At 40.3% G+C, this 22027-nt stretch overlaps 1 protein-coding gene across 5 annotated transcripts in view; it reads right to left on the reverse strand.

Moving 5' to 3' along the window:
• Window positions 1–22027, reverse strand: part of PATJ (PATJ, crumbs cell polarity complex component) — a 356852-nt gene that overhangs the window by 42174 nt on the left and 292651 nt on the right. For all 5 annotated transcript variants that reach the window (XM_021096559.1, XM_021096561.1, XM_021096558.1 and 2 more), the window contains 2 exons: window positions 6836–6919; window positions 640–833 (listed from right to left, as the gene is read on the reverse strand). In XM_021096559.1, the coding sequence (XP_020952218.1) occupies window positions 640–833; window positions 6836–6919 (278 nt within the window). The remainder of the gene's footprint in view (window positions 1–639; window positions 834–6835; window positions 6920–22027) is intronic.

A 22027-nucleotide genomic window follows, 5' to 3' on the forward strand; every position in this document is an offset into this window, starting at 1 on the left:
ACCTACAGCTGCCAGCCTATGCCACAGCCATGCCAGTTCTGAGCCGTGTCTACGACCTACAACCACAGCTCATGGCGACACCAGAGCCCCGACCCACTGAGAGGGGCCAGGGATTGAACCCGCATCCTCATGGATTCTAATTGGATTCAGTTCCTCTTCGCCATAGAACTCTCCATAGAGTTCTATCTTTATATGACACAGTTTTTGGCTAAGACCTGCTCAGAAACATAACCGATCTTATTTAAATGTTCATAAATATGTTATTTAGAAATTAAGGAGTTCCCTTTGTGGCTCAGTGGTTAATGAACCCGACTAGGATCCATGAGGATTCAGATTCAATCCCTGGCCTCGCTCAGGATTGCCGTGAGCTGTGGTGTAGGTTGAAGATGTGGCTTGGATCCTGTGTTGCTGTGGTTGTGGTGTAGGCCGGCAGCTGCAGCTTCAATTCAAACCCTAGCCCGGGAACCTCCATATGCCGCAAAAAGCGAAGGAAAAAAAAAAAAAAAAGAAAGAAAGAAATCAAGTCACTAGTCTGCATTAGGCTTACTAGGTTTTCTCTTTCAGTATTTACAGGCATTAGTCCCTAGGATTCCAAAGGAACAAGGCCAATCGGTCCTAACATTCACGTCATTTCCTTACCGTTTCCCAACGATGCTCAGGCCCAGTCCTCGGCCGGCCTTCTTCTGAAGATCCACGGGAAAAACCTCCAAGTTCTCCTCATCCCTATAGTGGGCCTCATCTCTATACACCACCAGTCGTACCTTCTGGGGGGTCTGCCTCAGAGCTGTGATGGCTTCTTCGTGGCTGGCGCTTCTGAGGTCAATCCCGTTAACCTGGAACAGTTGGCATCTGAGATGGGCTGCTGACAGCAGAAGCCTCTCTGCCTGCTGGAGCTCCTTGACCCAACCCACGAAAAACCTCTAGAAATTTCCAGCCATTTCCAAACATACTGGTAGTGACCACTAGCAGTCATAGCTGCTTCAGATACCAAGGACGTAACCCTTATACTCCACACCGCCCCCACCACCAAAAAATATTGAGGGTAGGTTAGTACACAGGAGAATGTGACTTTAGATAGCTGTGAACTTTACTACGAACTCAGCCTGAGAGAGCAAGGACTGACTGGCTCATATAATTAAGGTCAAAGGGGAAATAAACATTAGTGTTTGGTCAGCATCTTTCAGATGCAGAATGCTTATTGAATTTGACATCCTCAGCCATAACTACTGACATCACAACTACTTCAGAACAGGCCAGAAAGAGATGAGGGACTGGAATTTGACAGCGTCATAGACACCCTGAAGCCCGCTTATTTGAACCTGGATCCGAGTGAGCAGAGATAGGACCATGTATTCGACAGCAAACTGCACCAGAAAAAGCACTGAGTAAAAACACCGCCCTGTTGCTGGCTGGTCATGTGACCTCTGAGCCTCTGTTTCCTTGTCTGTTAAATGGAAATTATAGCCAACTTTTTACTTAACAAATGCCTTTCATGAGCATTTTACTCTATTAATCCTCACGTTAACTCTTTGAAATAGATACCATCTCCATTTTACAGATGAGGAAACTGAGGTATGGAGAGGTTACATGACTTAACCAAGATTACACAGCTAGCACATGGAGGGGCCACAGTTTGAACCCAGACTACCTTTCTTTCCACCCCTAGTCTCTATACCATGCTGCCTCATCTTACGCTGGGTTTTTGGAGCCCTCTGCTACAAGGAAAGTCAAATACTTTATTTTTTGCTTTTTAGGGCTGCATGTGCGGCATATGGAATTTCCCAGGCTAGGGGTCGAATCAGAGCTGCAGATGCTGGCCTACACCATAGCCATAGCAATGCAGGATCCTTAACCCACTGAGCGAGGCCAGGGATTGAAGCCGTATCCTCATGGATACTGGCTGGCTCTGTTCCTGCTGAGCCACAACAGGAACTCCCAAAAAGTCAGGATTGATGTTGATAAGTGAACTTCACACAAGGGAGAAATGGAGGGGCAGGGCAGCCCAGACTCAAAGGAAGGGAGTCCTGGGTCTCTTCTTCAAGGTCACAGCTAAAAAGTTCCAAACAAAGGGAAGGATGGGCCCAGGCTGTGGCCAGGTAGCTGGCAGAATAGGACCGTTCTTTCAAGATGCTGGTCTCAGTCCATGTTTTGGTCCATGCCTGTGTGTCCTGGGCAGGTCAAACCTACGTCTGCACCTTTATTCCCTCATTTGTATAATGAAGGGCTGCTCTACAGGCTTTTTCAGTTTTAACATTCCAAACACTTGTGCATAAAGAATGGTTGCCAAGAAATAGCAACAACAACAAAGGCAAAAAGACAAAAAGACAAAAAAAAAAAAAAGAATGGTTGCAGGAGTTCCCGTTGTGGCATAGTGGAAATGAATCTGACTAGTATCCATAAGGATGCGAGTTTGATCCCTGGCCTCACTCAGTGGGTTAAGGATATCCGGTGCTCCCATGAGCTGTGGTATAGGTTGCAGACATGGCTCAGATCTGGCATTGCTGTGGCTGTGGCCAGCAGACATAGCTCTGATTCAACCCCTAGCCTGAGAACTTTCATATGCTGGTTGTGCAATGCTAAAAAGCAAAAAAAAAAAAAGAATGGTTACAGAGAAAGAAAAAAGAGGAATGAGCCTTCTGGAGGAAGTGATTTAAAAAAAATTTTTTTTATTTTTGTCTTTTGTCTTTTTAGAGCTGCACCTGTGGCATATGGAGGTTCCCAGGCTAGGGATATAATTGGAGCTACAGCTGCTGGCCTACACCACAGCCACAGTAACACAGGATCGGAGCTGCGTCTGCGACCTACACCACAGCTCATGGCAACGCTGGATCCTTAACCCACTGAGTGAGGAGGTGATTTTTGAGCTATTATTTAAAGCTGATTCTATGAGTCAAGAAAATGATTAAAAGCCTGATTTTTCAGAGTTCCTGTTGTGGCTCAGTGGTTAATGAACCCAACTAGTAGCAATGAGGACACCGTTTCAATCCCTGGTCTCGCTCAGTGGGTTAAGGATCTGGCGTTGCCATGAGCTGTGGTGTAGGTCCCAGATGCAGCTCGGATTCAGCATTGCTGTGGCTCTGGTGCAGGCTGGCAGCAACAGCTCCAATTAGACCCCTAGCCTGGGAACCTCCATATGCCTCGGGTGCGGCCCTAAAAAGACAAATACATAAATAAATACATAAAAAAATAAAATGCAAGCCTGATTTTCAAGCTGCTTTTTCTTTTCTGGTACATCTTGGTAAGTGTGTGTACTTGTTTAGATTAACTACACCTAGATTAACAGTGATTAGGCATGGGTCTTGGATATAGATGGACTTTGGTTTGAGTGCTGATTTCAACTTACTGTGTGTAACCCTATATACAGTACTTAAGGCAGCTTCACCTCTGACTTCCACCAGCTGGAGAGTCATCATCTCTAACATCACCTTCATATCTACGTAGTGTTGTGAGGATTAAATGAAACAAACCCTGCAGTATATTCGGCATAGCTTGGCGCACAGTTAAGTCGATGGAAGTTAGAAATTGCTATTTTACAAGGAACTGAAGTCACTGCAGTCGAGGCTGTGCTCTCTCAGCACCAGCACTCACTTTAGGCCCACGAATGCACTTTCATTTTTCCTGAGATAAAACCCACAGAACAAAAGGGAAAACAATGTCTCTGGCAAAAGTGGCCTGAGCTGATTATGTTCCTGTATTCCAACAGATGGCACACTAGACCACTTCTGTTACTCAACTGAAAAAAAAGTTACCTCCATGAACGGAAGGTGAATTCTCTAAGCCTCTAAAATATCTTTGGAAAGGCCCTAACAGCTATGCTTTTAATTAAAAGCATTGTCATTAAACTGTAATGTGACAAAAGCAATTCACACTAAATGGCAGCATCAAGATGTCTGTTCAAATCAAAGTGATCGGTTCCAAGTTCACAATTTTCATTTTCTCCTCTATGGAGAGACACCACTAAATGCACCAATAATCGTAAGAGAAATACTGCCGTGCGGCTAGAGTATTGTGCGGTGATGTATTACCTTAAGTGCCTTCCATAAGTAGCAGATAAATTATTCAGAACACTGATTGTAGAGAAGTAGGGGTGGCAACAACAGGACTCCCTTTTTGAGAAGGGCCATAGGAAGCCCCATTTGTCAGGGTGTATATCATGTCCCTCCAGTAGGACGAGCATGAGGGGAAGAGAGTGAGCTGCTGCTTTGCAAGGAAAGAATAATCAAACTAAGGGCAGCCGTTCCACATTATTTGATTCCACAGGGAAAAATAAGGTATGAACCCTCTACTCTTTCTGTTCCCACTTGTACAAAAATAGAAGGGGATCACAGAAGTAGGGGTAGGGTAAGAGGAAGGACTGACCCTTTAAAAAGATCATAAAGTACAGAGTCCATGCCAATTAATTATTTGACTATATCATTGTAAGCAAAATCTGGCTTGTCTTAATTTTAACATGAGGATAGTATAAAACCATGGAAGGCCAGCTTGCATAATGCAGAGGACTCATGAGTAGAAAGGTCATTGTTTGGAAAAATACGGTCTCAAAATATATCACCGAGGCTGATCTGTCTTCTTCTCGAGGCAACCTTCAGGCCCCAGGCTGATTATATCTCATTATACATCTGTACATAGAGACAAAATCAGAACAAGTTCAAATGTGGAGTCTAAAGGTGCTTGGAAAGGAGACATGTTCCTTGACCAAACTGAGAGCTATATTTCTTTCTTTTCTTTTTTGGCCATGCCCATGGCATGAGGAAATTCCTGGGCCAGGGATCAACGCCACACTTGTAACCAGAGCCATGGCAGTGACAATGCTGGATCCTTTACCCACTAAGCCACCAGGGACCTCTGAGAGCTACATTTCTTAACAAAACACACAATATTCTTTTGTGGACAAGACCCTGTCTGGCCATCTTTCTTTGGGGGGGGGGTCTATTTTAGGGCTACATCCATGGCATATGGAAGTTCGGAGGCTAGGGGTTGAATTGGAGCTGCAGCTGCAGGCCTACATCACAGACACAGCAACGTTAGATCCGAGCTGTGTCTGTGACTTACACTGCAGCTCATGGCAACATCAAATCCTTAAACCACTGAGCAAGGCCAGGGATCAAGCCTGCATCCTCATGGATACTAGTTGGGTTTGTTACCACTAAGTCACAAAGGGAACTCCTTTAATGAGAAGTGTAGACCATCCATCCACACTGGGTAATATAACTCGGCCAAATGCCAGGAAATAGTTTACTTGACCTTTCAAATTCTCCTTGCACTTAAAACAAATTTGCTTTCTTCATGCTAATCTGTCCTAAGGATTCACTTGAACATAAATATACTTTATGGAAGAGAGAAGCTATAGCTGACGGTCTATTCAATACAAATAGATAAATTTAAAATTTTTCTTTTATTGAGGTATAACTGCTATGACACAAACTATACATATATAAAGTGTACAATTTATACTGTAAATTATACCTGTGCAACCATTGCCACAATCAAGATAATGCACATTTTTAAATCTATATGACCATTATGGAAAAATGTGTGGGCTTACAAATCATCTAAGTACCAAGACATGAATGCATCTGTATTCTTTTGAATATTCAATCTATTCCTCTGTAAACCAATTATGATAGCGAGAGCTAATTAAAAAATCTGGGGGCAGAGGGGAACCCCTCAAAACTCCTGACCACTAAAAAACTGGTGTTGCATGCTAAAGCAGACAAGTTCATTCCCAAAGAGGACACATTTATTTTTCTAACCTCATACACTTGCACTTTAATGAACACACTGGGAATATGTCCTAATCCAGTGATGAAGTACAGTACAGGCCTGCAGAGAAACCCTATAACTTGTCCTGAATTTAATTTGTAGTCAGCCTGGCCTCTCCTTTAACTCCTTCTTGCCTATATTCCCTACCCTTAATTATATCTCTAGTTTCATCTTGGGAGGCAGACTTGAAACACCAACGGGAAAAATAAAATTCTATGATGTCATGCATAATGTGCTATATTAAAGTTGCAAAGCAAAAATGCACATGCCCACCATAAAATGTTAACTATTCAATTAAATTCATCCAATGAAAGAAATAAATGTTGCCTAAAGTTTTCACACCATTGAAAAAGCTCTTTAGTTTCACCTACCAGAATGCCTGGCATTGACTTGCTCTTCAACCGTTACCTAGTTCAGATATTGCCTGCCCTGGCTCTTTTTAAAAGGCTTTAACACCTTTCCAAATGAGAGTCCTTTTAAAAGAGGCAAGTTAAGTTTCAATGTTTAATAAATACCATATACCACCTAAAAAGAAGATTCTACATTTTCATCAGCTGGAAAGCAAAGATGCCAGGGGATGGACCTCCACGTGACATAAACATTTATCAGGAATAAGAAAAATATACTTAGAGCTGCAATAAAATCTTTTAAGATATCAAATGTGCATGTTTATGTGTGTCTATAGAAGGGAATTTAGTAAGAGGTAATAGAGATGGAAAAAGTAAACTGCAATACTATAGAGTTTCCTTTGATAAAATTATAGAACCATGAGCGGTACTTTCCCTTTTAATTAAAAAAAGTTTCCAGAGACAGATTTAGGTTGATAATCTGTCATAATTCTAATGACAGCTATTTGATGCATATCAGAAGAAAAAAGAATATGAAGAATACACACACACACACACACAAAAGAAAAAGAAAAAGAAGAAAGAATATAGTACATGTTTTGTTAAATTTGGAAAAAAATAAGTGAGGATACAGTTGAATGGGAGACAGTGAATAGGTAAATTGACTGCTGGTCAAGTCAGTAAAGGAACCATATTGGATGGTATGAAACAATTCATAATCATACCTCTAATATCTGGTCACCAGCCCAAAGTCTTCCATCTCGGGCTGCTGCCCCTTCTTCATAGACTTCGTGTATAACTATAGCATCCTATGAAAAAAAAATCCTTATTAATTTTCAACAACCATAAATGCTTCCTTAAGCAAACAACCAAACCATAGGCAGCAATCCATAATTTGCAATTTGCTAATAAAGCCATATTTTATTTGACTTAAAATACACAGTTATGGTACATTTAGAGGTATAATTAATTTTTTCTAAGTTTATTATTTCATTCTTTTAGGACTGGTTTTGCCTAATATTTCAGGTTAAACTTCCCCCGTGTGTTTTACTGTTAACTCTGTGTATACATTGCTGTTACGTATAAACTTGAGGTGAACTATGCCTCATTCTTATTTACATTTTATGGTATATTTTGAAACATGGTTTCAGGTATTTATTGATATTCAAAGATTTGGCATAGCTGTGTGGCCTGATGAAGGGGGCCCATCAGGCCTCATTACTTCGGCAATGAAAGACAAGAACTTAGTGGAATGAACTGGCCCTGGAGGACAGAGCATGGAGTAGGAGAAAGGGCAATCTAAGACCAATGTGGGTTCAAATCCAGACTCTGCCCCTGTGCAATCTTGAGCAAATTAACTCCTGAACTCAGGCTTCTGAACCATAGAATCAGGACAGACAGTAGTTACGGTAGGTAAGGTTTGGTTGAAGAAAGTGTTTCATGGTTAATGAGTTAAAAAATAATTTTTCTTCAAATTAATAACCTTAAATTTGTTATCATCATAAAAATAACATGTATCAACGTAAAGGACTTGAGCAAAACCACAGGGTGTAGGAAACCACAAAAAGACTGCCTACTGTGCCTGGCCTTCAGTCCTGCTCCCCAGAAACAATGACCACCAACAGTTTCCTAAGGATCCCTCCAGACAATTTACATCCATACACCCAATTATTTATGTTCTGGTGAGATGTATTTGAAAACATTCAACAGTGTATGTTCATACAATCTTTCCCCTTTCCCTCAGGTTGAACAAGAAGTCAAGCTTTGACATTTCTTGCCTCAGGGATTTTTGTGGAGCTGAAAACTGAAGCAACCAGAAGTCATTTTTTTTCTGCTGCTTATAAAAGTGAAGGGCACTGAAAAACCGATGTTACAGGAGGTTCTAGGAGTCTTGGAGAGCTGCTGGGAGAGGAAAAGTGCTTTTGAATGGAGACTAGAAACAGAGTTGTGTGGAGCTCCCCCTGTGGCACAATGGGATGGGCAGTGTCTTGGGAGCACTGGGACACAGATTCGATCTCCAGCCTGGCACAGTGGGTTAAGGATCCAGTGTTGCTGCAACTGAGGCTAAGGTCATGACTGCGTCTGGGATCTGATTCCTGGCCCGGGAACTCCATATACTGTGGGGTGGCCAAAAAAGAAAAGGAAAAGAAACAGAGCAATCCTGAGGAACAAAAACCATGCAGGAGGCATAACTCTCCCAGACTTCAGGCAATATTATAAAGCCGTGGTAATCAAGACAGTGTGGTACTGGTACCAAAACAGACATACAGACCAATGGCACAGAAGAGAGAACCCAGAAATAAATCCAGAGACCAAGAGTCAATTTATCTTTGACAAAGGAGGCAAGAATATAAATGGGAAAAAGTCTTTTCAGGAAGTGGTGCTGGGAAAACTGGACAGCTGCATGTAAATCAGTGAAACTAGAACACATCCTCATATCATATACAAAAATAAACTCAAAATGGCTTAAAGACTTAAACGTAAGGCAAGACACCATCAAACTCCTAGAAAAGAACATAGGTAAACATTCTCGACATCAACCTTGCAAATGTTTTCTTAGGTCAGTCTCCCAAGGCAAAATATATAAAAACAAAAACAAACCAATGGGACCTAATCAAACTGACAAACTTTTGTATAGCAAAGGAAACCATAAAAAACCAAACCAAACCAAACAAAAACAACAACAAAAACCCTACAGAATGGGAGAAAACAGTTTCAAATGATGCAATTAACAAGGGCCTAATCTCTAAAATATATAAACAATTTATACAATTTAATAGCAAAATAGCAAAAGAACCAACAACACAATTGAAAAATGGGCAAAAGAACTGAATAGACATTTCTCCAAAGAAGATATACGGGTGGCCAACATGAAAAAATGCTCAACATCACTGACTATTAAAGAAATACAAATCAAAACCACCATGAGGTACCACTTCACACCTATCAGAATGGCCGTCATTAATAAATCCACAAATAAAAAATGCTAGAGAGGGTATGGAGAAAAGGGAACCCTCCCACACTGTTGGTAAGAATGTAAACTGGTACAACCACTATGGAAAACAGCATGGAGGTACCTTAGAAAACTAAATATAGAACTACCATATGACCCAGCAATCCTACTCTTGGGCATATATCCAGACAAAACTTCCCTTGAAAAAGACACATGTACCCGCATGTTCATTGCAGGACTAGTCATAATAGCCAAGACATTGAAACAACCTAAATGTCTATCAACAGAAGAATGGATTAAGAAGACATGGTATATATACACAATAGAATACTACTCAGCCATAAAAAAGAACAAAATAATGCCATTTCCAGAAACATGGATGGAACTAGAGACTCTCATACTAAATGAAGTAAGAAAGAGAAAGACAAATACCTTATGATATCACGTGTATCTGGAATCTAATATATGGCACAAATGAAACTTTCCACAGAAGAGAAACTCATCAACTTGGAGAATAGACTTCTGGTTTCCCAGAGGAGGGGAAGGGAGTGGGATGGACTGTGAATCTGTGGTTAACTGATGCAAATTATTGCATTTGGAATGGATAAGCAATGAGATCCTGCTGTATAGCACTGGGAACTATATCTAGTCACTTGCGATGGAGCACGATGGAGGATAATGTGAGAAAAAGAATGCATATGTATGAATGGGTTACTTTGCTGTACAGTAGAAAATGGACAGAATACTATAAACCAACTATAATGGAAAAAATAAAAATTATTTAAAAAAAAAAAAAGAAAGAAAAGTAACAGAGATCTGAGGGTCCCCAGAGAAGTGAGGATTTGAGTCTTGCACTGCCCAGTGTCCTCACATTCCCTGGCCCTTCAGCCCACACACAGGAAAGACTCAGCAGGCAATGGTCAAAGGTGGCAGACTCCAAGCATCCCACACTGAAAGAGGTCTTGAGTCCAAGCATGAGGCCCGGAAGCAGGAGGACTTCTGGATGTGATGAGATGGTACAGGCTTGGATAAGCATGGGCTTATGATTAACAAGATGGATTGATGACAATGACCACAGGGGCCTACCAACATTGGGGAGCTTGTGGCAGAACCAGCTCAAAAAAGACTGAGGTTGACTCTGCCTCAGTCCAGAGTGTGGAGCTTCAGAGTTAGAATTAAATTCACTTGAAGTAAATAAATGAAATATTTCTTGCAAAAATATAAGATAACCCCAAACCAAACCTTTCAAAAAACTTCAAAAAAAAAAAAAAGTTTCCTAGACAAACGCTGGGAAGCAACAAAAGAAAATAGGAGGTCTTTCAAGATGATCCATCTGGATTCCAAATATCTTTACAATATTAAATGCTCTTATTTTATCACCCACACAGTTCTGAAAATATTCTTTATTATGGCAATTACAGAGGCAGCCCCTAAGAGCCAGGAAAAGTTCCTGGATCCAGACAATTTACATTTTAGATTCTGTACCAGCAGTATATTTTAGACTATTCTTTGTTTTAACTCTGACTTATGAAGTTTCCAGACCCAGAGAGCATTTATATTGCCAGGAGATTGTTTCTCTGAACTGTTTCAGGGGAATGATCTTGAGGAAACTTGCTGGGCCAGTGGCTTAAGGCAATCCCAACAACCCTGCCATTTGACACTAAGGGCCATTTTTATGAAGGTAGTGCAGGGAGCAACTGATGCAAGCTCCTGATTACACCCTGTGCCACGCTGGTTTTCAAAGCCTTGGTGGCCAAACACCCGATTTTCATTGGATCTGGGAGAATCAGACTGAACTCATACCACGCATGGCTTTTACAGAGTTGAATTTTCAGCATAAGCTCCTTTGATCTTGGAACATTACATAAGTTGAATGGAAAATTTCTCTTAGTTCATACTCAAAGAGAAGAAAAAGACTCACTGAAGTTTCTGTTCAATAGAAGCAGACTGAATTCAAACTCTTACTTTCTGGTACTCAATGAATTATAAATACATAAAATAAATATACTGCTAGTAAGCTCAAATAAATGCTGAACTCCCTGCCAGTGATCTGTTTTTAGTCCATGAGTCTTGCCGTATGGAAAACTCCCTTTCTTTCTTTTTCTTTCTTTCTTTCACTTGACTACTGCTGTGATTTCTCTTAAAGTCAGAGAACTTACAAGAAAATGTGACACTCTGACCTGTCAATAGAAAAAGGTCACATTTCTTACCATGTGTTCCTGTCTGCCAGAAGTGTTCTATGAAGCTGTGGTTCTGGACAGCTGTATTAGTTGGGGGTGACAGAGGTGAGCGAGAAGGACCACATTAGAAATGTGAGCCACTGAATTGAAAAGTTTTTTAAACTTACACAGTTCATAGCATGGGACAGAAATAGTAAGACAGATGCTGGTTTGGGATATTTTAGGCATCTGCCTGATAAGGCTACATTAAAATTTTGGTTCTTTTTGGCTTTGAAAAAATTGTGATTAGATGAAATAATGGGTCATTGATGAAAGACCGACCTTTTTTATTTTAAAGAAAAGTGTGGAGTTGAGGCGTTCCCTTGTGGTACAGCAGTTAAGGATCCAGCATTGTTGCTGCAGCAGCTTGGGTTGCTGCTGTGGCACAGGTTCAATCCCTGGTTGGGAACTTCCACATCCCACAGACACAGCTGATTATACACTTCATTCTTACCTGCTCATTGTATCCTCCTGATCACAATGCTTTTGAGCTATTGGGCAATATTGCTTATTGGCACAGTTCTGAGTGCTTGGTCCCCCTATCTTTGTATGTTTAAATAATACTCCACCCTGGATGCCTCAGTGACTCTGTCTACCAGTACCAAGGACATCTAAACATCACCTCTTCCAGAAGCAGTCTATTGGTCCTTTCTCTGTGGCTGGGTTGCTGGCTCATGCTGAGAAGAGGCGGTAGGGATAAGTGATTATGAGGCAGGCCTCTGGAGTCAGACTTCTCAGTCCAAATCCTGGCCCTGCTACTTCTGTCCTGGGAAGACTGTTAACCTCTCAGTGTCCTCATTTTCACATGGTTTTAACAATACTATCTACACATAAGGCTTTAGGAACAATGCCAGCATGCAGTAAGGAGGTGATAACATCTCATATAACATCTGTGTGGCAAAGAGGCCCCACACTTTCCACTTGTGCCATTGAATCCTCCTAGCAACTATGCCAGTTTAGTATTATTAGTCTCATGTACAGTTGGGGAAAAGGAGGCTCAGAAGGGTCAGATTTAACCAGGTCTTTGCAGCTTCTAAGTAGGAAAGACGAAATTCCCACTTGGGACTGTTTAACACCAAAGCCTATGTTCCTAACCACTACTGCAAGCTTCTCATCTGCTTTGAATATTTTATTTTGCACTTGTATAAAAATGAACTTGAGATTTTCCATATGGCATCAATTCTGTTGAAATATTATCTCCTCGACTCCACAGCAAAAACCTTGAGGGCATGAGCTGATCCTTTTATAGAGAGTGAATAAACAGACAACTATGGAAGTGAAAACTGAAGCTTTGGGCTTAACGAGGTGGGTGATGATCTATGGGTCTCACTTGCTGGTGCTGGTACCTGATTAGGGATTTGCATGGCACAAAGCATGATGGGCAGGCCCTCTACCCACCCCGACACAAGGTCTTTCTTAATTCTACTTGTTATTCTTGTCACTTTTTCATCTTTTCAGTCTTGGTTCTGTGTACTCATATTATTCACAGAATATTTTTTGCCCCCACAGGAGCAGATAGAGACCATTATATACAAGCGATAAATCAGTGTTTAAAATAAGAAGTGGAGTTCCCATCATGGCTCAGTGGTAACCAATCCAACTGGTATCCATGAGGACTTGGGTTGGATCTCTGGCCTAGATCAGTGGGTTAAGGATACGGAGTTGCCGTGAGCTGTGGTGTAGGTCACAGACGAGGCTTGGATCCTGAGGTGCTGTGGCTGTGGTGTAGGCCAGCAGCTGCAGCTCCAATTGGACCCCTAGCCTGGGAATGTCCATATGCTACAGGTGAAGCCCTTAAAAAAAAAAAAAAAGTGTTCAATCCAGGAAAATTAATTTCTCCTAATTAATGGTAGCCTTGAGAATCATTTATAGATGACCAAGACTGACATATTAAAAAAAAAACAACTAATTTTTCTTGGTAGCAAGGTGACTTTCACTGGGACAATAGTAATTTAAATAAGATAGTTTGTTGACTTAATGTCAGAGCTGGACCAACAATTTCCCCTGGACATCCAAATTTGAGCCAGAGAAGAATTTGATCAGAGAAGAAGAGCTGATAAGAGAAGAGCTGTTTGAGAGAGTTGGAGAGTCTCGCAAACAATGGGTTTTCCCTAATCAGAAGGGTAAGGCAGGATTTTAGAAATTAGGAAAATCTTCTACTTAAAAACTTCTCCCTCACCAGTCTATATCTGAAACACATTCAACTTGAAAAAAAAAAATTCCCTTATTCCACAATTGGGGGTAATATTAAAACAAACAAACAAACAAAACCCCCAAAAACAGACAGCCAGGAAGAAGTAGCTGGCTAGGGAATTCATCATATTGTTTAAGGAATCACTCATTGCTTTAATGTCTCTATCCCTAAAATAGTAAGTATTTACTTATTTTAAAATATAAATAAAAGGAGTTCCTGCTGTGGTGCAGTGGAAACAAATCCGACTGGGAACCATGAGGCTGTGGGTTCAATTCCTGGCCTTGCTCAGTGGGTTAAGGATCTGGCGTTGACATAAGCTATGGTATAGGTCAAAGATGAGGCTCAGATCTGATGTTGCTGTGGCTGTGATGTAGGCCGACAGCTGTAGCTCCAAATGGACCCTAACCTGGGAACCTCCATATGCCGCAAGTGTGGCCCTGAAAAGCGCACAAAAAAAAAAGTATATAAATATATATATTTATATATATATAAATAAATATATATATATAAAGTATGTATACATATATATAAAGTATATATAATATGCACATGGTATTAGCCTCAAAAATAATATATGCTGAGATGTTTCTCTGTAGTACCTGTCCCTCACTCGATTCCCCTAATGAGAAACATTGAGTATGAATGTTTCTTATGTCCTTTTACAATGAGTCTCTATATCTACATTTAGTAAGTACTTAGATATATACTTAGAAACCAAATTAGGCACCAAATACTTGAAGGTTGTGCCCTCTTTTATCTGCTACCTCCTTTGTTTCATGAAATTCTGTTGGAGCCAGCCAACCATCAGCTCTTCTGTGAAACCTCTGACTCTCTTCCTCGGTAAAGTGGATCAACCTGCCCTGTGGGTCATGACTCTCTTAGTATTGAACTTACAGATCACGATAGCTTGTTCATGGATCTAGGTCCTGCATCACTTCCTACCCTCAGTGGAGCCCTTCCAGAGAGGGGCTGTTCCCAACTCTTCTTTATATCCTGGTGCTGAGCCCAGAGTAGGTGCTCAATGAATGTTTGCTAAATGACTATCAAGAAATGGGTTGGAGATAGAAAAAAGGCATCAAAATGACCCAGAAAGAGGAGGCTGGCAGGGTTATTAGGATGTCATAATCTTACCCTGACCCAAACAAGTTTCTGAAATAAAAGTATATACAATCAAAATACCCATCACACATGGATATTAAATCCATCTGAATTTCCGAAGGATTTACTTTAGCTCAGAGAGCAGTTTTAAAAAGCCAAGTATGAGGGACTTAATTATCACCAAGACCCACAAAATCACAAACATCTCCAGGGGGATTTAAACTTTGAATTACTGGAAAAGAATTTCACAACATGCAGTAATGTATCCTTAGACAGAGTCAAAGTCATCAGACACTTCAGCCCATCAATCACCATTTTCTTTACTGTTCAAGCTGCCAACAAGTAGATAAAGTAACTCACAAACACACCAATCATTCAGCAAAAGGAAATTTTACTGTTGTCACAATAGGCCCATAACATTTAAAAAAGCCATGTGTTAGAAAAATTCACCACGGGTCTCCTGTGGATTGAAGGCTACCAATGAGCACTGACTGCTGTGTGGGTAAACTATTTCCACAGAATGAGGTTTTATAGTTTTCATTTCGAGATATTCAGTGGATTGTTCTAAAAAGCATTTTAGGACAAAACTTTGACACAGAATTGTATGTCAGATATTATTATAAAGGATTACATATATAAGGCTTAATTTTACTGCTTGAAGGCACATCTTACTTAATTTGGATAACTCTGGAATTCAACTCAATCTTTGCCATACCCATAAAAGCCCCCACACCCACGCCTAAGGGACATTTTAACTATAGAAAAGTTTCACATTGAATTTCATATTCAAGTGGAAAACATATTTATCAATGATCCAAAAAGAGTGTTTTGTGTTTTTTACCCCCTGCTTTATGAGAAAAAATAAAATCCCTGCTAACAAGAAGAATTTAAAATATTATATGTAAAATGGGCATTTTCTTCCCCCTTTAGAAGAAGCCATGGTTCGGATCTCCAGCCTTAGAGGAGCAATGCTATTTTTAAACATTTAATAAAGTTTCCCTTTATGGCTGTGTGTGTTTAGAAGTCATACAGAGTTCCTGTGGTGGCTCAGGAGAAACGAATCTGACTAGGATCCATGAGGACACAGGTCCGATCCCTGGCCTCACTCAGTGGGTTAAGGATCTGGCACTGCCATGAGCTGTGGTGTAGGTTGCAGAAGAGGCTGGGATCTGGCATTGCTGTGGCTGTGGCATATGCCAGCAACTGTGGTTCTGATTTGACCCCTAGCCTGGGAACCTCCATATGCCTCGAGTGCGGCCGGAAAAAAAGCAAAACAAAACAAAAGAAAGTCATACAGACATGCCTTCTATAGAGTTTACTTTCTTAACAAGAAGGCCAAACCAATGAAGGATGATAATACAGTGGGGTTAGTAAAACATGTAAATCAAAATTACATGCAACTCTACACTGAAAAACGCATGTAGATGAGTAAGTTACTGATTTGTGATATCTATCACCGTTAGAGAGTTTAAAAAGAAAGTGTGGGTTAAGACTGTTATAGGATATCTCACGTTGAGCAAAGATGACAGGCTCCAAACTGTATTTATATAAAGGGAGGAGTATCCTAGAACATGATTCTTTTCTATCCCAAATCCCTGTGGTCCACATTCTTTAAAATCGCAGCTTTTCTTTACATTTCGATTAGAATATGATTTGCACTTTGATGCAAAAAGTGATTTGAAAAAAAAGGGCAGTAGGTTGTGAAAGAAGGACCCAGGACTGGGAGTAAGAGGAGTTAAATTTTCTGACAGCTCTGCAGGTAGCCAATTCTGCAAGTGGTTCTGCATGAACCACTTTTTTTGGTGACACTTACCATCATCAGGAAAGCACAGAGCTAAATCACAGGACTTCTAAAGTCATTCCAGCTCTAAACTTGCCCACTGTATGCCCACCTCTATGGACCCATACAGTGGGCAAAGCAAAGCAGAGAAAGCCTTTGTTTTACACAGATGCTTAGGCCTCACCTAGGAATAAGACCTCCTTCTACATGACAGACCAGGAGAACTCCAACCCTCAGAGCCTGAGAAAGACCAGAAAGATACAGGGGCTTGGGCAGACTACATGAGTCATCATTTGCTGCAAAACGTATTGGCTTAAAACAAAAACTAACCATTTGTTTGTAAAATGCAAAGATGATTCAAGACAAGTTGCAAAGTAGTTAATCTTCCCCACCTTCAGACCAAGAACTTTTTTCTTCTTCTTTGAAGCAAAAAGTATTTGGCATATCCTCATGGATTCATAAGAAGCAAACGATTAAGAGGTTACTTTCAATATTCATAAGAATGTGCAGGACCTGAGGCAGAATGCAGTCAATAATTACCATATTTCCTTTATTCTAAGATTTTTTTCTCACTTTAATAATTTTATAATTTGGTGTCCAATTAATGTACTGCATTCATACCTTGGATACAATAAGATTGTTACTTAAGAAGAAATACAGTATTTGTCAAATTGATGTAGTTTTGCCTGCCAACTTCATAGACTGAATATTCTAATTGTTCAGAATATCTGAAAGGCCTATAGGTTATACAAGGGAAGTCAGCAAGAGTCAAAGGAACTTATCTTACATATTTGGAATTTTAAGAACCTGGATTCTCTATTCTGCTCACTGTTAAAACATACGGATTTTCTAAGAATCTCAGGATAATTAAGACTTCAATTAGTCCCCATACAACTCTGCTACAAAAATAAAGAAGCATCTATATATTCTAATCTCAATTTATTCATCTATTCTAATATGCTTGGGGTGGCATATAAAGATTTGCACCTACAAAACCCTTCAAAGAGAAGGAAAATGGATCACAGGGTTCGGTACCTATTATTTTGGAATACTGCAATATTCTCAGACAATACCTACAGACAACAAATAAGCTTTAAATCAGCAATAGATATAGAGGCTCTTTTGATATAAAAGTAAAAGTAAGGATTAAATGATCAGCTATACAGTATGTAATAACATCAACCTGTGTGTGCATGACTATATAAGCTACGCTAAAACTCAAACTCAGGGATTGCAAATTTTTGCACACTATTTACAAGTAACTAAAATGTGGAATGAAAATCACAGCAATAAAAGAGCTAATATAAGAATTGCTGTGAATACATTAAAAAAATGTTTCACATTTTAAGGCTTTGAAAAGGTTTCTCTTCTCAAGCTCAGAAGAGAAAATCTTTTATATTTACTTAAAATGGAGTTCCCTAGTCAAGGCTGATTTAACAAAAAAGTTGATACTCATCAATATGAATATAATTTTTCATACTGAAATACAGGTTTAAGGAAATGGGATAATATTTGCATTATAGTTTATAAGTCCCTATAGTTCCATCTGGTCCTTATTTATCTAAATTTTACTCAGCTTGCATATTATTTTTGCTTACAGTCATCTTCTTTAAGATCAGAAATGCCCAAATCTGGAAATTTTGAGGTACTATTCATTAACATTCTTTCAGTGTGATTCATGGACTTTTTAGCAAACTCTGCTTTGATTTAAAATAAAACTAAGGTAGTAAGATGTTTTGTATAAAAATATATGACTTAAGCAATAACAATAAAAGGAACTTAGCTTTGGGGGATTACATGCCAAAGCAAACCACACTCCTCGTGAAATAGACTGTGCAAAGTTCATTTGAAGGGGAACAGCAAAATAAAACACTTAATCAAAAGTAAAATAGCTTTCTACGCTGCTTACTTAAAATATCTAGTGTTTTAAGTTGCTACAGTCCTACAGTTAAATGGTCAGAAGCTGTAACAGCTAAACAATAGCATGCCGCATGGTGAAGAGGTTAATCAGGTCACTTCAGAACCTGATATTGCTACAGCTAAAGGACATCCTTCAGTTTCTAGATGGACAAACTTTGCCACATAGCGTCCTCCCTGATGCTTGTTGTTAATGTGCCTACCCTACAGAACTCCTCTTTAGTAAGAATGAATTAAATTGAGAGTATTTTGGGTGGTGAAAAAAATAAAGGTGTACAACCTGGACAGAAATGATGAGATTCTGAATCTGACATTCCCTGGCCTTTTTAATATTAAGAGTATCTAAATTTTACAATCTGGCATGCTGGAGTTCCTCTCGTGGCTCAGTGGTTAACGAATCCGATTAGGAACCATGAGGTTGTGGGTTCGATCCCTGCCCTCCCTCAGTGGGTTAAGGATCTGGTGTTGCCATGACCTGTGGTGTAGGTTGCAGACGCAGCTCAGATCCCGTGTTGCTGTGGCTCTGGTGTAGGCCAGTGGCTATGGCTCCAATTCCACCCCTCGCCTGGGAACCTCCATATGCTGCAAGAACGGCCCAAGAAATGGCAAAAAGACAATAAATAAATAAATAAATAAATTTCACAATCTATCCTGGAAATCCACTGACCTCATTTACAATGGGGTAGTACCAAGAATATAAAGATAAATGCCCTAGTCTAACTGTTTTCCTTTTGCAAAGAGACAAGCTTATCTCCAGACCCAGAAGAATACCAGTATAGCCACTAGGGCTTATATTTACACACTGTTCTTTACAAAATGATAACAAATATTAGCTTCCATAAAACAAAACAACATAACAATGATTATGCCTTATTCTCTAGTTTAAAACTCATGAACATGAGGTTTAGAAATTTATGAGATAGGAATGCAAAGGTGGGGGGGGGATGAATTTTCTTATATTATCACTATTTTGAAAAAGAGCGTTATAAATGAAAATGTTCCTCCCTGATTAAGAAACAAATCTTAGGCGTTCCCACTGCAGCACAGAGGGATTGATGGCATCTTGGGAGCCCTGGGACACAGGTCTGCTTCCACGCCCAGTACAATGCTAGAGCTGAGGCTTGGGTTGAGACTGTGGCTCAGATCTGATCCCTGGCCTGGGAACTCCATATGTCATGAGGCGTGTCCCCCCCCCACCAAAAAGAAAAAAGAAAGCAAGCCTAATAATAATACAATCCTTGCAGAGTGGCTTCCTGCCTTTGTCAAAATATTTCCTGAGATGGGACACTCATTATCCCCAGGCAATTCATCCCATCTTTGGTTTGCTGATGTTCAGAAAGTCCTTCCTTAAAACAATGTGAAACCTGTCTTTCTATGGGTCCCTTGGGAGCACCTGAATTTTCTCATCTTTCATCCATAAGAAAATAATCTTAGAGGAGTTCCCATCATGGTGCGTCGAAAATGAATCTGACTAGGAAGCATGAGGTTGCAGGTTCAATCCTTGGCCTTGCTCAGTGGGTTAAGGATCTGGTGTTGCCATGACCTGTGGTGTAGGTTGCAGACGAGGCTCAGATCTGATGTTGCTGTGACTGTGGTGTAGGCCAGCAGCTGTGGCTCTGATTCGACCCCTAGGTGGGAACCTCCACATGCTGCGGGTACAGCCATAGAAAGCAAACAATAAATATATAAGAAGATAATCTTGCATGTTTGCAGAAAGTCACTATTTGTCCTTTCTGTCCTTTCTTTTCCAGTCTGTTCTACTCTTCCTTAGAGGATGCTGTTTCAACAATGTTTTTGTTAAGCCCAGAAATAAACAGAGTACTCTAGTTATAGTTAAAACTTGTCAGAGAAGCACTCCAGACAGATTTAACAGCATGTGCAAAAGCCCTGCCTTAGGTGGGAACAAGTCTCTTTAAAGGACCTGAAGGAGGCCAGAATGGCTAGAATTTAGCAGGAGCCAGTGAGGGCTGGGTAGAGTCCTATTTGCTTTTTTTTTTTTTTTTTTTTTCTTTTTTTTCTTTTTAGGGCCACACCTGTAGCATATGGAGGGTCACAGGCTAGCGGTCCATTTGGAGCTGCAGCCACTGGCCTACATCACAGCCATAGCCAGAGCAATGTCAGATCAGAGCCGTCTCTACAACCTACACCATAGCTCACAGTAATGCCAGATCCTTAGCCCACTGAGCGAGGCCAGGAATCGAACCCTCATCCTGATGGATACTAGTTGGGCTCATAACGGGAACTCTAGAGTCCTATTTTAAGTGTGAAGGCATTTGTGAGGGTACGAAAGATACAAAATAAAACAGGTCTGTTCTCAAGGAGGTCAGGGTCTGGTGGGTAAGGTGGATAACTCCCTTTCCAGGTGATGACACAGAGTGGCAGCGCTAGAAAAGAGGCCCACAGAGTGTGGCTTTTGAGTCAGATTGCCCGATGCAACCTCAGCTGGACCAACTGCTAGTATTTCGTGCTTGGAGAAGTTACCTAACTAATCTGTGTCTCAGTTTCTTCACCTATAAAATGGGGCGAATACTACTCCTTCTCCTACAGGGTTGTTATGAGGATTAAATGAGATGATGTTTCTAAGACCAGGACAAACCACTTTTTAAAAGTTAGATGTTAAAAAACAGCTAATTATCTCAAAATGAAGTCACTTTTCTCAACGTGCAGGTATCATCCTAAAGACGCCCAGATGAGGGGAGTGAAGGATGGACTTTAAGACAAATATTTAGTAATAATTAATCATAACTGAACTCAGTGTACACAGCCACTGCGTAAAAGTCCTTTACAATCTTAACTTTAACTAATCTCTATATCAACCTTAAGAGAGAGATTTGTCATCACCACTATTTTACAAAGGAAGACACAGATTTAACTTAGAAGAGTTAAGACACAGGTCCAAGGCCTCACAGTTAAAGACCTGGGATTCTGAGGCCTTGGGAAGCATCATCACTCTGCTATGCTGCCTGCTAGATTTAAGGAAACATTGCATATAGTCAATGTGGACCTTTGACCACGGTACTTGGAGAAAAGAAAATGCAGAGTGAAGGTCCTGGAGAACCTTTCCTCAATCTTTCTCTACTTCATTCGCTCAATCCCAAGAACAGTTCAAGTCGGCTGATACTCTAAAATAAATTTTTTCTTTGAATCTAGAATTTCCAAGGCTGATAATAAAATAACCTCAATAAATGACACTAGAGAACTATATTTTACTTCTTCTGAAGACACTGCAAAAAAAATTTTCTCATCAGCAAGCAAACATTTCTGAGAATTGGGCATTGTGAGGAATATGGTACAAGCATCCTAAGAGCTAAGAGTCCTTGATCTTGCCTTTGGCAGAATACATCAAGTCTTCGGAGCAAAGGGATTTCATGCAGACTAAAAAGAGGTGGCAGGGAGAGACAGGATGAAAGGATGGCTAGATAGATAAGACGGAAGGAAATTTAAAAAATATAAGTTAATATACTATCTCTTTTATGCATGAGCCTTAGCCGGTTTCTTGGCTGTGTGTCCCCTTAAAATTCATATGTTGAAATCTTCATGTCCAATGTGATGGTATTTGGAGAAGAATCTTTGAGAGGTGACGCGGGCATGAAGGCGAAGGCCTCATGAATGGAATGGGTGCCCTTGTGAAAGAGATTCCACAGAACTCCCTTGCTCCCTTCATCATGGAAGGAGTGAAAGAGGGCTATCATTTGACCATGCTGGCACCCTGATCTTGGACTTCCAGCCTCCAGAACTGTGACAAATAAATTTCCC

Source organism: Sus scrofa, chromosome 6 (assembly GCF_000003025.6).
Source record: "Sus scrofa isolate TJ Tabasco breed Duroc chromosome 6, Sscrofa11.1, whole genome shotgun sequence".
Lineage (NCBI taxonomy): Eukaryota > Metazoa > Chordata > Mammalia > Artiodactyla > Suidae > Sus > Sus scrofa.